At 42.3% G+C, this 13,773-nt stretch overlaps 1 protein-coding gene across 8 annotated transcripts in view; it reads left to right on the top strand.

Moving 5' to 3' along the window:
• LOC109254865 (zinc finger protein 214-like) overlaps positions 1-13,773 on the top strand; it is a 51,794-nt gene that overhangs the window by 13,145 nt on the left and 24,876 nt on the right. For 4 of the 8 annotated variants that reach the window (XR_008420186.1, XR_008420185.1, XR_008420188.1 and 1 more), the window contains exons 1-2: positions 7,666-8,262; positions 8,765-8,823. The exons of 2 other annotated variants lie outside the window; for them this stretch is intronic. Coding sequence is in view for 1 of the 6 variants with exons in the window: in XM_053896925.1 (XP_053752900.1) it covers positions 8,809-8,823 (15 nt within the window). In the remaining 5 variants the exon portion in view is untranslated. Of the gene's footprint in view, positions 1-7,664; positions 8,263-8,764; positions 8,824-13,773 lie in introns of those variants that run through there. 2 more of the 8 variants (XR_008420187.1, XR_008420191.1) reach the window with 2 other exon arrangements.

Here is a 13,773-nt window from a genome sequence, read left to right as displayed (position 1 = left end):
GAACTTAAGGTTCTTTTTTAAAGCATCATGTTTAGGGTTACAAGGAGCACTAGGTATTTATACTGAATTGGAAGACTCTCATCTAAGACAAGACTGTTTGTTGTTAATGATTTGTGTGATCACGTGTTATTGTAGTGTTTACTTTCTTGAATATGTTTTTAAAAATATATGTTGCTAAATTTATCTTTTAAAAAAAATTGAGATATAGAACTGACGTATAACACGGGCGCCTGGGTGGCTCAGTCGGTTAAGCATCTGACTTCAGCTCAGGTCACGATCTCCCAGTTTGTGAGTTTGAGCCCCTCGTCGGGCTCTGTGCTGACAGCTCGGAGCCTGCAGCCTGCTTCGGATTGTGTGTCTCCGTCTTTCTCTGCCCCTCCCGCACTCATGTTCTGTCTCTTTCTCTCTCAATAATATAAAAAATAAATGTTAAAAAAAAAAAAAAAGAACTGACATATAACGTTACGTTCTAGATGTACAACATGATTTGATACTCATATATGCTATGAACTGTTCACCACAATAAGCCTAGTGAATATCCATCACCACACATAGGTAAACATTTTTTTCTTGTGATGGGAACTTTTAAGATTGATCTCTCAGCAACTTTCAAATATACAACACAGTATTGTTAACTATAGTCACCATGCTCTACGTTACATCTCTAGGACTTACTTATTTTATAGCTGGAACTTTGCACCTTTTGACCCCCTTCACCCGTTTTCCCCACCTCCTGACCCGTGCCTCTGGAAGACACCAGTCTGTCCTCTTTATGAGTTCAGGGTCTTTTTTAGATTCTGCAAAGAACTAGCTTCGTATGGTGTTTGTCTTTCTCTGTCCGACTTATTTTATTTAGCATAATACCCTCAAGTTCCATCCATGTTGTTGCAAATGGCAAGATTTCTTTCTTGCTGAATAACAGTTCCACTGTATGTGTGTGTGCATGGCATCTTCTTTGTGCACTTATCCACCAATGAACACTTGGGCTGCTTCTGTGTCATGGTTATTATAAATCATGCTGCAAGAAAAGTTTCACACGGTAACTAGTTGTATTTTCAAGTGATATGTTTAATGTGTTTTCTTTCAATCTCAGACACATTTGTGGGCAAAGTACTTCTATATTTAAAGTTATAAGTAGACCATTAACCTGAAAAAAAAAATCACTTCCCCACATTTCCAGACTTCTTTGATACCTCGTATTCGAGTACTAGACACATACATGTTGCTATATGGGGAGCTTTGTACCATTGACCTCATTGTTTTCCTTTTAAAAAAATTTTTTTTAAGTTTTTTTATTTATTTTTAGAGAGATAGGGACAGCGTCCCAGTGGGGGAGGGGTAGAGGGGGGGGCAGGGAGAGAATCCCAAGCAGGCTCCACGCTGTCAGCACAGAACTGATGCAAAGCTCGAACTCATAAACCACGAGATCGTGACCTGAGCCGTAACCAAGAGTCAGACACACTCAACCAACCAAGCCACCAGGTGCCCCTCATTCTTTTCCTTTATAACCTCAATCCCAGAACATGATTTTGGCAAGAAGAAAACCAAAATGCTATTTACACTCCACTCAAACATGATCTTAGATGCCCCAGAAGCCCATTTTTTCTTTATTTGAAGTCTGCACCTTTACCTGGTTGTCAACTATTTCTGAAATGGTCATGTATAATGTTAGCAGAATATCCTTTTTCACACTCACCTTCCCTCCAGAATGTTACACGTGGAGATATGTTTACTTTTACTTTTTTCCCCCTTTGACAAGAACACTCAGATATGCTACTTTTTTCCTTGCTTAGCATTTACACGCAGACGTTAGGCTTATTTTTTTTTCCAGTATGAAGATAGATTTATTTTTTTATACTTATATAGTACCTGCTTATTAAAAAATATTTTTTTAATGTTTACTTTTATTTTTGAGAGAAAGGGAGACAGAGAGCAAGTGGAGGAGGGGCAGAGAGAGAGGGACACACAGAATCCAAAGCAGGCTCCAGGCCCTGAGCTGTCAGCACAGAGCCTGATACGGGGCTTGAATTCATGAACTGTGAGATCGTGACCTGAGCTGAAGTCGGATGCTTAACTGAGCCACCCAGATGTACCTCATTAGAAAAAAAAAAAAAAAAAAAAAAAAAAAAAATATATATATATATATATATATATATATATATATATAAAATACAGGGGTGCCTGGGTGGCTCAGTTGGTTGGGTGTCTGACTTTGGCTCAGGTCATGATCTCACAGCTCGTGAGTTCGGGCCCTGCATTGGGCTCTGTGCTGACAGCTCAGAGCCTGGAGCCTGCTTCGGATTCTGTGTCTCCCTCTCTCTTTGCCCCTCCCCTGTTCACACTCTGTGCCTCTCTCTCTCTCTCTCAAAAATAGACGTTTAAAAAATATATATATAAAATACAAAAAAAAATTATTTAATAAAATACCACCTGGAATCTCATTTTTCTGAGAAAACCTTCATTAACATCAGGCCACTGGGGGGAATAGAATGCAAGAGGCACTGGTGAACAAACAAATTGTAAACATGTTGCTAAATCTGAATTTATGTTGGGTCTGAGTAATTTAAATAAGGATTAATTTGGGAGAGGGCTAGAAATAAGGTGAAATGAATATTATACATAATAACATTAGAAAAGTGGGAGGAATCAGGGTTAAAGTCTTTTAAAGTCCGTGTTCTGGGATAGATATTAAATTCATACCTTACTGAAGATGCATGACAAAAACTGAAGGCTACCCACTAAAAGAAACAGACTATGTCACAAGTCACTAGGGAGAGGAAAGGGAATAAAGAGAACTATAAATGCAGTAGAACACAGGAAAGGAAAACTAAAGCAACAAAGGAAAGGCACAGTGAATAGAAGGCAGAACTCAGGGATGTGTCCAAGTATATCACTAATCACAAGAAAGGCAAATGGATTGAATCACTTATCCTGAGGAATAATAAAGTCTGTTATATTTTAGGGTTAGTTTTTTAACACGTCAGAAACACTTTAAAACTTATGTTGCAAAAGGGAGATAATTAGGTGCTCTCCAAAAAATAACAACTAACTAAATAAATAAATCTACCCTATGACCCAGCAATAGCACCGCTAGGAATTTACCCAAGGGATACTGGAGTGCTGATGCACAGGGGCACTTGTACCCCAATGTTTATAGCAGCACTTTCAAAAATAGCCAAATTATGGAAAGAGCCTAAATGTCCATCAACGGATGAATGGATCAAGAAATTGTGGTTTATATACACAATGGAATACTATGTGGCAATGAGAAAGAATTAAATATGGCCTTTTGTTGCAACGTGGATGGAACTGGAGAGTGTTATGCTAAGTGAAATAAGTCATACGGAGAAAGACAGATACCATATGTTTTCACTCTTATGTGGATCCTGAGAAACTTAACAGAAGACCATGGGGGAGGGGAAGAAAAAAAAAAAGAGAGGGAGGGAGCCAAACCATAAGAGACTCTTAAAAACTGAGAATAAACTGAGGGTTGATGGGGGGTGGGAGGGAGGGGAAGGTGGGTGATGGGCATTGAGGAGGGCACCTGCTGGGATGCGCACTGGGTGTTGTATGGAAACAAATTTGACAATAAATTTCATATTAAAAAAGCAAAAAAAAAAAATTAACTAAAAAAAAGCAACAAAAAACCCCAATCAATCAATCAAGCTGATACCTTTTTGGAGAAAAGGAAGAAAGAAGGTAAATTGGTGATGTGATTGATTTATTTCATGAACGAATACTATCTCTTGTAACACGAAATGTTTTATTCAAATAATTTTTTTCAATTCTAGAAATTAGTTATAGCTAATAAAGCAGTAAGCACGTTTAATTAGTTTAAGAGTTATCTTTATGTTGGGCAGAGAAAGGATTAATGTAGTCTGATTTTTGAGCTAGGCCCTTCACACAGCAGCAGTACAAATGTCTTTAAGGTAGGAATTACTGTTTTCTTTACATCAGGTTCTCCATCTTTGCTGCATTAAAAAAAATTTTTTTTTAATGTTTATTTATTTTTGAGAGAGAGACAGACAGAGCATGAGCAGGGGAGTGGGAGGGGTAGAGAGAGAGGGAGACACAGAATCTGAAGCAGGCTCCAGGCTCTGAGCTGTCAGCACAGAGCCCAATGCAGGGCTTGAATTCACACACTGTGAGATCATGACCTGAGCCGAAGTCGGTTGTTTAACCGACTGAGTCGCCCAGGCGCCCCAGTTTGTTCCATTTTAATCAAGAGGGAGAAGGAGATACTTTTTATTCCTCCATCTTTTGTCTTAGCAAAAGAAAGGCCTGAAAATCCATATTTTTCCAAAGCAGAGACTATCAGATTGTGTTTTAAAATCCAAATATAAGCTGCATACAAGATTGAAACCAAGTCATTCAGAAAGGTTAGAAAATAAAGGAATGGTACAAGATCAACTCAGCAAATAATAGAAAGCTGATATATCAATAATTGCTATAGATCAGGGGTTGCTAAACTTTTCCTGTAAAGGGCTAGATATTAATTATCTTGGGCTTTGTGGGCAATTCAGTCTGGTACAACTACTCTGTTGCTGTAGCATGAAAGCAGCTGAAGACGTGTACACAAATGAGTGTGACTGTATTCTAATAAAACTATTTCCAAAAACAGGCATAAAACCAGATCTGATGTAGATTGCTGACCCCTGTTCTCTTGTATACTGATAATACAGCAGTGAGCAAAAAAGGCAAGATACCAGCATGCGACCCAACAGTGAACAAATAAATGATCATCTTAGGTAACGATAAGCAAAACACTTTTTAAAACCTGTAAGGAGATTGAAGATGATAGGAAACTAATTTGGAGTGACTAAGGAAGTCCTCTGAGAAGAAGGAACCTTTAAACAGAGACCTGAATGCAATGAAGGAAGAGCCTTGGAAAGATCCTGCAAGGGTCCTGAGGCAAGATTGAGTCTAGCCTGTTGCAAATCAGCAAGTTCAGTGTGGCTGGAGGAAAGATGTGGAGATGAGTTCTGTGCATTAGATAGGTGCCAGACTATGTGAGATTTCACTCTAAATGTGATGGGAAGGTTTTGAAGATTTCGAGAAGAGTGGTATAGTCTGATTTACTTTTGAAAACTTTTCCCTGGCTGTGTGTGGGGAATAGACAGTAGGGATGGCAAGAGGGCAAATAGGGAGACCAGGTAAGAGGGAATTGCCCAGACAGTAGATGATGGTGTTTTGGACTAGGGTGTTGGGAGTGGAGATGCTCCTCTGGGGGGGCTGGACCGTGTCAGCCAGAGCAACCTTGGAAGCAACGTGTTGAAGAGGGTAGAGCCATTGTCAGTCTGGATCATTGCTATGGTCTGGGTTTTTGTGTCCTCTCAAAATTCCTCTGTTGAAAACCTCATGCCCACGGTGATGGTATTAGGAGGTGAGGCCTTGGGAAGATGATTAGGTCATTAGGGCAGCGACTTCATGGTTGGGATTAGTGCCCTTAGAAAAGAGGCCCCACAGAGTTCACGAGCCCCTTCTGCCGTGTGAGGAAATAAGAAGTCTGACAGCCTGAAGAAGGTCCTCTCTTGACCATGCTGGCACCCTGATCTCAGACTTCCAACCTTCAGAACTGTGGGAGATTTCTGTGCCTATAGGCTACCCAGTCTATGGCATTTTGTTATAGCAGCCTTAATGGACTATGTCACTGAAAACCACGTGGAAAAGAAGCTGCCCACCAACACGGACCACCTGCCTTGTACTGTGAAATGAGGAATAAGGAACTTCTATTTTGGCTGAGCCAATGCATTGGGAAGTCTATTTGTGACAGCAGTTTAGTCTCCTATAACTGACATAGGGGTTGTCATTGAAATATAGGTATATGCTGGAAATATTGCAGATTCAGTTCCAGACTGCTGCAACAAAGCAAGTCAAATTTTTCTGGTTTTCCAGTACATATAAAAGTCATGTCACACTATATAAGCATGTATATGTATATATATACTATGTATATTATAGTCTATTAAGTGTGCAATAGCATTATGTCTAACAATATACACACCTTAATTGAAAAATGCTGCTTGTGGTGCCTGGGTGGCTCAGTCCGTTAAGCTTCCAACTCTTGACTTTGACTCAGGTCATGATCTCATGGTTCATGAGATTGAGTCCCGCGTCAGGCTCCATGCTGACAGCACAGAGGCTGCTTGGGATTCTCTCCCTTTCTCTCTGTCCCTCTCCTGGCTTGTACTCTCTCTCTCAAAATAAATAAATACACTTAAAAATTTTTTTCTTAAAAATGCTAATTGTCATCTGAGGTTTCAGCAAATGGTAATCACCGATCTTAGATTATCGTAACAAATATAATAATGAGCAAGTATGAAATTTTGTGAAATTAATAAAATGTGTCAGAGACATGAAGTGCACAGGGAGCCATTTTAGAGGCTGCCTGCACATCGAATGTTACAATTTCTGGGGGCAGAGACAAAAGAAACAGGACAAATTGTGTATTGGCTCTTAAAAGACTCCTTTTGAAAGTGGCATACATTACTACTTGTATTTTGCGGCCAAACAGGTCGCACTGTCACCGCTAAATTCCAAGGGATGGGAAACTGCAGGTCTACCACATCCTGGAAAGAAGTGGGAATCCAGAATATTTGTGACTACTACAGTCACAGGTGCAGAACATGATGTTAACTGGGATTTGTCCTTTAGCCCAGGATGGAAAGTAGGATTAAGAGGTGAGGCATCAAGTACCCTACAATGTAAAAAGAGCCATAAATAACCGGGGGCCAGACAACCTCTCCACTTCCAGGACTTACTAAAAGGTGACCAAACAGGCTTCTCCATCTTCAACCATTTTCCCAGACCTGACAATTTCCACTACAAGATTAGTTAGACAATTCCTAACGACAAGATTAGTTAGAGGGGGTGGGGATGGGAACCAGCAGCCACGAATCAGCCTTGGAGAAGCAGCCCCGCGCCTCCCGAGTTTGGCTCCAAAAACCAAGTGAGAAGGTTTCCAAGAGATTCCACGTGGAGATTGGGACTGCTTGCAAGGAGATTGGAAGCCTGTATAGAATCAGGAAGGAGGTGGGCCGGCCAAATGGACATCACCTTAAGCGTACTGGCTGGAGGCGGGGGACGGGCCCAGGGGTTAGCAAGGGTCACATTAGGCGGGGCTACGCATCAGAAAACCGTGCAGGAGGGAGGGCCACCCTGAGAATACCTGCCCGCCCAGTGGAGCCTTTGCGGTGACATTCCAGATAGGACCACCGGCCAAATGAGGGGCACCAGTATCCCCGTCTCTTAGCTCCAACCCCTAAGCAGCCAGACTCTCAAGTGCCAGGCGCGGGCCCCGAGGTCCTAGGTGCGGGGCTAGCTTCCACATCGAAGGAGGGAGGCCGTTTTTCCATTGCAGGATCCCAGGAACTGAAATTTAAAAATGACTTTCAGGGCTCCTGGGTGGCTCCAATAGGTAAGCAGATGAGTTGGGCTCAGGCCATGATCTGAGGTTTGTGAGTTCGAGCCCTCCCATCGGGCTCTCTGCTGTCCAGGCAGAGCCCGCTTCAGATCCTCTGTTCCCTTCCCTGCTGGTGCTCTCTCTCTCTCTCAAATAAATATATATATTTTTTAAAGTGACTTTTCTACCCCCACCTCCGCACCGACAGGGCTGGCCGAGGAACCTCCGCAGACCCTGGGACCACGCAGGTCGGTCACCCGGGGCCTGAGGCCGCAGTGGGGCGGTGCGCCGCGGGGTCTTGTGGGAGGTGCCCTGGGCTCGCTCGGCGCAGGCGCAGTGCTGCCGGGTGGCGGGCTTGGCGCAGGCCGGCGCGGGCTGGTGAGTCCGGGTGGTCCTTCACATCGCCGCGGTTTCTCGCGGAGAGACTGGGGCTCACAGGGGCACCCTGTGTCAGCAGGAAGATGGAGATCGGAGTGCGGGTGCGATGGAGGGACTTGAACCTCCAAATCAGGGGCCTCGGGAGCTATGGTCCTGAAAAGAATATGCTGCCGAGATTTGGCTGTGGAGGGTGGGAACCTTCCAGGTACTCTAAAGCACTCCAGCTGGCTCTGCTTATCTCCGACTGGGGTTAGTGGCATCTGCCGCCCCAGTGGCTCCAGGACCCCTTTCTCTTTCCGAGTCCAAGTTTGGCTCCACGACCCTGTGCCGGCCGCTCGGGTCTGAGCGCGCCCCCAGGTCTGGCCCGCGATCCCGCGTCTCCCCACAGAGCAGTGTACCCCGGGGGCCTCCCCTCTTTGGTGCCTCAGGTCTCCTGCTTTGCCATTCCTGTGTCCAGTGGTCCCTAGCCTGAGTTCCTGCAGGTATGTATCCTGAGAGGTGCTTAGCGTTAACTCTGACCCCGGCTGGGTTTCCGGAGACTCTTGCTGGAGGGTACAGAGATTTGGAGCCCAGGACATAGATGCCAGTCGAGGACAGGCTGTAGGAGCCAGCCATGCTGTAATGAATGAAGGCCGCAGCTCCACAGCAGCTGGAACCCATCCTTGAGGGGGCACACCTGTGACCTGAGCCTTGCCAAAACTGAGCCAAGACTGGGGTGTGGAGGAAGATGGGATTTGGGAGCTGCTGGGGCTGCAAGTCTTGGGTCACATGACCACTTGCGGAGAACAGGGAGAGACCGTGGAGGTTTTGACTCAGAACAGAGGAAAGACGAGTTAGCTGAGATGGTGAACCATCTGCAGTGTGGAGAAAAGAAAGCAACATAGGGCAGGATGGTTGAGGGAACGGTTCAGGCAAGGCAGAAACAATGGCCACTCTGGGAGCTACAAGGAAGGCTTGATGTCTCATGGCTCCTTTCTCCTCCAGCTCTGCCTCCTTAACTCACTGACCTTGCCCAGGAGGAAGAAGAGATGACCAATTCCCAGGTGAGATGCAGTTTTCCTTTTTTCAGTCCCGACTCTTGAGGAAGAACATAAGTTCCTCTTTCTCCCTTGGGAAAGGAGAGGGAAACCTTTATGGAGCACTTACTGCCTGCTAGGTACACTCAACATTGACTTTTCTTTTAATTCTCACAATAGGTGTGAGAAGTGGATATTATTCCCATTTTGCAGACGTATCAACTGGCCCAGTGAGGCTTAGAGACTTGTCAAGTTCACTAAGCTATTAAATGGGGAAGCCAGTATTCATCTCTAGGTCCCTTGTGTCTGCTGTACATGTTGTCAATGGACAGGTCTTCTCATCCATGGACTGGGGGTAAATCGTCCACATCCAAAGGGCTGGGTCTAATCCATGAAATTAAGGACTCCAAAGAGAATGCTCCCTTCTGGCCTGATGCCCTCCTTTTAAGTTTGTTCTCTACCTAACGCGTTGCTCCTTCATTTGTCCACTTAGTTATGGTTGCTCTTTTTATTTGTAAGAGCAAGACAAATTGACTTAGATACAGTTCTTCAAAGTATGTGGTTTCTTTGAGGGAGACTTATATATACATGTGTAAAGTGGTGATTACGACTCATGTATACACTAAGTAAAATGAAAGAAGCTATATTTAAGTGTCAGTGGTATCAGTGTGAGAGAAGGGTGCCCGAGGAAGACTTCGGTGAACTTTTGTTTCTTAAAGAGAAGATTTGAGTATATGAACTTCCATACCTCTTTCAAGTCTTTACTTTTTTTGTTGTTGATAATTGCTTATGGCCTAATATATGATCAATTTTTACAGCATTTCATGTGTGCTTGAGTAAATTATGTATTCTCTAATGTTAGGTGCCAATGTCTATATGCGTTCATTTATTTTTGTTTGCTTGACCCATCAATAATTGAGAAAAAAAAATGTGTGGAATTTCTTTGAGTAGTAGGTATGTCAGTTTCTCTGTACAGTATTTACACTTTAAAAATATGCAATTCATGGGGGCACCTGGGTGGCTCAGTCAGTAGGTTGAGTGTCCGACTTCGGCTCAGGTCATGATCTCATGGTCTGTGGGTTTGAGCCCTGCTCTGTGCTGACAGATCAGAGCCTGGAGTCTGCTTCCTATCCTGTGCCTCCCTCTCTCTCTGCCCCTCCCCCACTCTCACTTTGTCTCACTCTGTCTCTCAAAAATAAATAAATGTAAAAAAAAAACCTAAAAAAAATGTAATTCATGGATGTTTTAAGAGGTATATACAAATTTAGAGTTGTGATATCTTCATGGAGAATTGGATTTTTAAAAAAATCTCTATGTAGTGACCTTTATTTCACTAGTGATGCTTTTTGTCTAGAAATCTACTTTGTTTGATATTGATATAGCTATTCTTTGTTTTGGTTGTTATTTGCCTGGTTTATCTTTTTCCACACTTTCAACTGTTTCATGGCCTTATGCTTTAGGTATATCTCTTATTAACTATTTATTTATTTTGAGAGAGAGAGAAAGTTCGAGCATGAGTTGGGGAGGGGCAGAGAGAGGGGGGGAGAGAGAGAATCCCAAGCAGGCTCTGCACTGGCAGCACAGAGCCTGACTCGAGGCTTGAATCTATGAACATGAAATAATGACCTGAGGAGAAATCAAGAGTCAGATGCATAACCAACTGAGCAATCCAGGCACCCCTCTTGTTAACAGTTTAAAGCTGAATTCTCCCTCCTCCCCCTTAATCTGATCATCTCTGCTTTTTTAACTGGCAAGTTTAGTCTATTTACATTTAGTGTAGTTATTGATATATTTGATGTGTTTATACTGTCTTACATTTTAATTATATTTGTCCATTTTTTGCTTTTTTCCTCCTTTCTTACCTTTGATTTTTTTATATATTGTTTTTTTAAGTGGCAAGGGTTTTTTTTCCCCCCTCTTGTTTTAAATTTATAACCTAAATCTGTTCTTTTGGTGATTATCCTTGAAATTGTACCATATATTTGCTAGTCTACATTTAAACAACTTTCAGGGGTGCCTGGATGGCTCAGTTGGTTAAGCATCTAACTCTTGCTTTTGGCTCAGGTCATGATCTCAGGATTGTGAGGTTGAGCCCCGCGTTGGGCTCTGTGCTGAGTGTTGAACCTACTTAAGATTCTCCTTTTCCCTCTCTCTCTCTCTGCCCCTTCACCGCTCACTCTCTCACTCTCTCTCTCAAAAAAAAAGGTAATAAACAACTTTAAGAATATTGCAGAGACTTTAAAACTCTTTGTTACTGATTGTATCCTTGCTTGACTTATAAGCTATTATTTTCTGCATTTTAATTCTGTTTTTTAACTTAATAAATTAGATATTATTAGAATTATTATTTTGTACAGTGTCTGGATTTATGTACATATTTATCACTTATTTGCTTGCCATTCCTTCTTAGCCTTTTGGGATCAATTTTCTTTTTCCTCAAGTCCATTCTTTAGAAGTTTCTTTTTTTTTTTTTTTTTAAGTTTATTATTTATTTTGAGAGAGAAAGAGACAGAGCACAGGGGAGGGGCAGACAGAGAGGGAGAGAGAGATTCCCAAGCAGGTTCCGAACTGTCAGCACAGAGCCCTACACAGGGCTCGATCTCACTAACTGTGAGATCATGCCCTGAGCTGAAATCAAGAGTCAGATGGTTAACCAACTGAGCCACCCAGGTCCCCCTAGAAGTTGCTTTTTAATGCCCTCTTTAGATGTTCAATTTGTTGTTTTTTCACAGTTGAATGTGATTTCCAGGTAATTTCTTTGCTTGATCGTTTTATGGTTGCCTTTTTAATTTTTTCAACTAATTCATGTATTGCTGCTCTGATTCCGTATCTGGTGGTTTAAATATCTATAGTTGTTGGTAGTCTAAATTTGTTTTCTGCTGACCCTCACCTTTGGTGACTTAAATTGTGAACTCACTGATTGATCTTAATATACATGAGTCCTATGAGAAATTTTCCGCCAGAGGGAATTTGCTTCTATTTCTGGTAGTAGCTTAGAGGATGCTACTAACATGGGATGATTCCAGTTCCTTAGAGTCAGTCTAAACCCCCCACCCCGCAGCTGGCACAAGGTTCTGTGTCACATAATAGTGCTGCTGTCGGCATCTCTCTGTGGGACAAACCTATGCCTTCCAGCTGCCTCCCCCTGTAATTTCAGCTCACTCTGTGGTTTTGTTATAGTTTTCATTTTCGGTTTTGGGGGAAAAGAAGAATCCTTTTTCATCGTTTCTAGTTAGGTGAAATTACTTGTTTCAGTAAAATAGTGTGATTGACCTGTCGAACTCCCAAATATGTATTTTTTAGCTTAAATCCAATTTAGTTAACATAGTTTAACAATGATTTAAGGAATAGAATTTAGTGATTCATCACTTGCATATAACACCCATTGCTCATCCCAACAGGTGTCCTTTTTTTTTTTTTTTTTTTTTTTTTTAACGTTTATTTGTTTTTGAGAGAGAGAGAGAGAGACAGAGCACGAGCAGGGGAGGGGCAGAGAGAGAGGGAGACACAGAATCGGAAGCAGGCTCCAGGCTCTGAGCCTGTCAGCACAGAGCCCGACGCGGGGCTCAAACCCACAAACCGTGAGATCATGACCTGAGCTGAAGTCAGACGCTTAGCTGACTGAGCCACCCAGGCGCCCCACAAGTCTCCTCCTTAATGCCCTTTGCCCATTTAGCCATCCCGCCACCCAACGCCCCTCTGGCAACCTTCAGTTTGTTCTCTGTATTTGAGTCTCTTATGGTTTGTCTCCCTCCCTGTCTTTATATTATTTTTGCTTCCCTTCCCTTATGTTCATCTGTTTTGTATCTTAAATTCCACATGAGTGAAATCATATATTTGTCGTTCTCTGACTGACTGATATCGCTTAGCATAATACTCTCTAGTTCCATCCACATTGTTGCAAATGGCAAGATTTCACTTTTTTATCACTGAGTAATATTCCATTATATATATATGTATACCACATCTCCTTTATCCATTCATCAGTTGATGGACATTTGGGCTCTTTCCTTACTTTGGCTATTGTTGACAGCCCTGCTGTAAACATTGGGTGCGTGTGCTCCTTCGAAACAGCACACCTGTATCCCTTGGACAAATACCTAGTAGTGCTATTGCTGGGTTGTATGGTAGTTCTATTTTTAATTTTTTGAGGAGCCTCCATACTGTTTTCCCAGAGTGCCTGCACCAGTTTGCATTCCCACCCGCAGTGCAAAAGTGTTCCTCTTTCTCCGCATCTTCACCAACATCTGTTGTTGCCTGAGTTGTTAATTTTAGCCATTCTGACAGATATGAGGCGGTATCTCATTGTGGTTTTGACTTCTATTTCCCCGATGATGAGTGATGTTGAGCATTTTTTCATGTGTTTGTTAGCTATCTGGATGTCTTCTTTGGAAAACCGTCTATGCATGTCTTTGCCCATTTCTTCATTGGATTATTTGTTTTTGGGGTGTTGAGTTTGATAAGTTATTTATAGATTTTGGATACTAACCCTTCATCTGATATGTCATTTGTAAATATCTTCTCCCATTCCATCAGTTGCCTTTTAGTTTTGCTGATTGTTTCCTTCACTGTGAAGAAGCTTTTTATCTTGATGAGGTCCCAATAGTTCATTTTTGCTTTTGTTTCCCTTGCCTCTGGAGACGTGTCAAGTAAGAATTTGCTGCAGCCAACGTCAAAGAGGTTGTTGCCTGTTTTTTCCTCTAGGATTTTGATGGCTTCCTGTCTTACATTTAGGTCTTTCATCCATTTCGAGTTTGTTTTTATGTATGGTGTGAGAAAGTGGTCCAAGTTTATTCTTCTGTATGTCACTGTCCAGTTTTCCCAATACTATTTGCTGAAGAGAGTGTCTTTTTTCCATTGAATATTCTTTCCTGCTTTGTCAAAGATTAGTTGGCCATACTTTTGTGGTCCATTTCTGGGTTCTCTATTCTGTTCCATTGATCTATGTGTCTGTTTTTGTGACAGTACCATACTGTC

The sequence above is a fragment of the Panthera pardus genome, unplaced genomic scaffold (genome assembly GCF_024362965.1).
Source record: "Panthera pardus isolate Hobbes unplaced genomic scaffold, ASM2436296v1 HiC_scaffold_11, whole genome shotgun sequence".
Taxonomy (NCBI): domain Eukaryota; kingdom Metazoa; phylum Chordata; class Mammalia; order Carnivora; family Felidae; genus Panthera; species Panthera pardus.
Note: the sequence above shows the minus strand (reverse complement) of the source record. Positions and strands in the feature narration are given on the sequence as shown.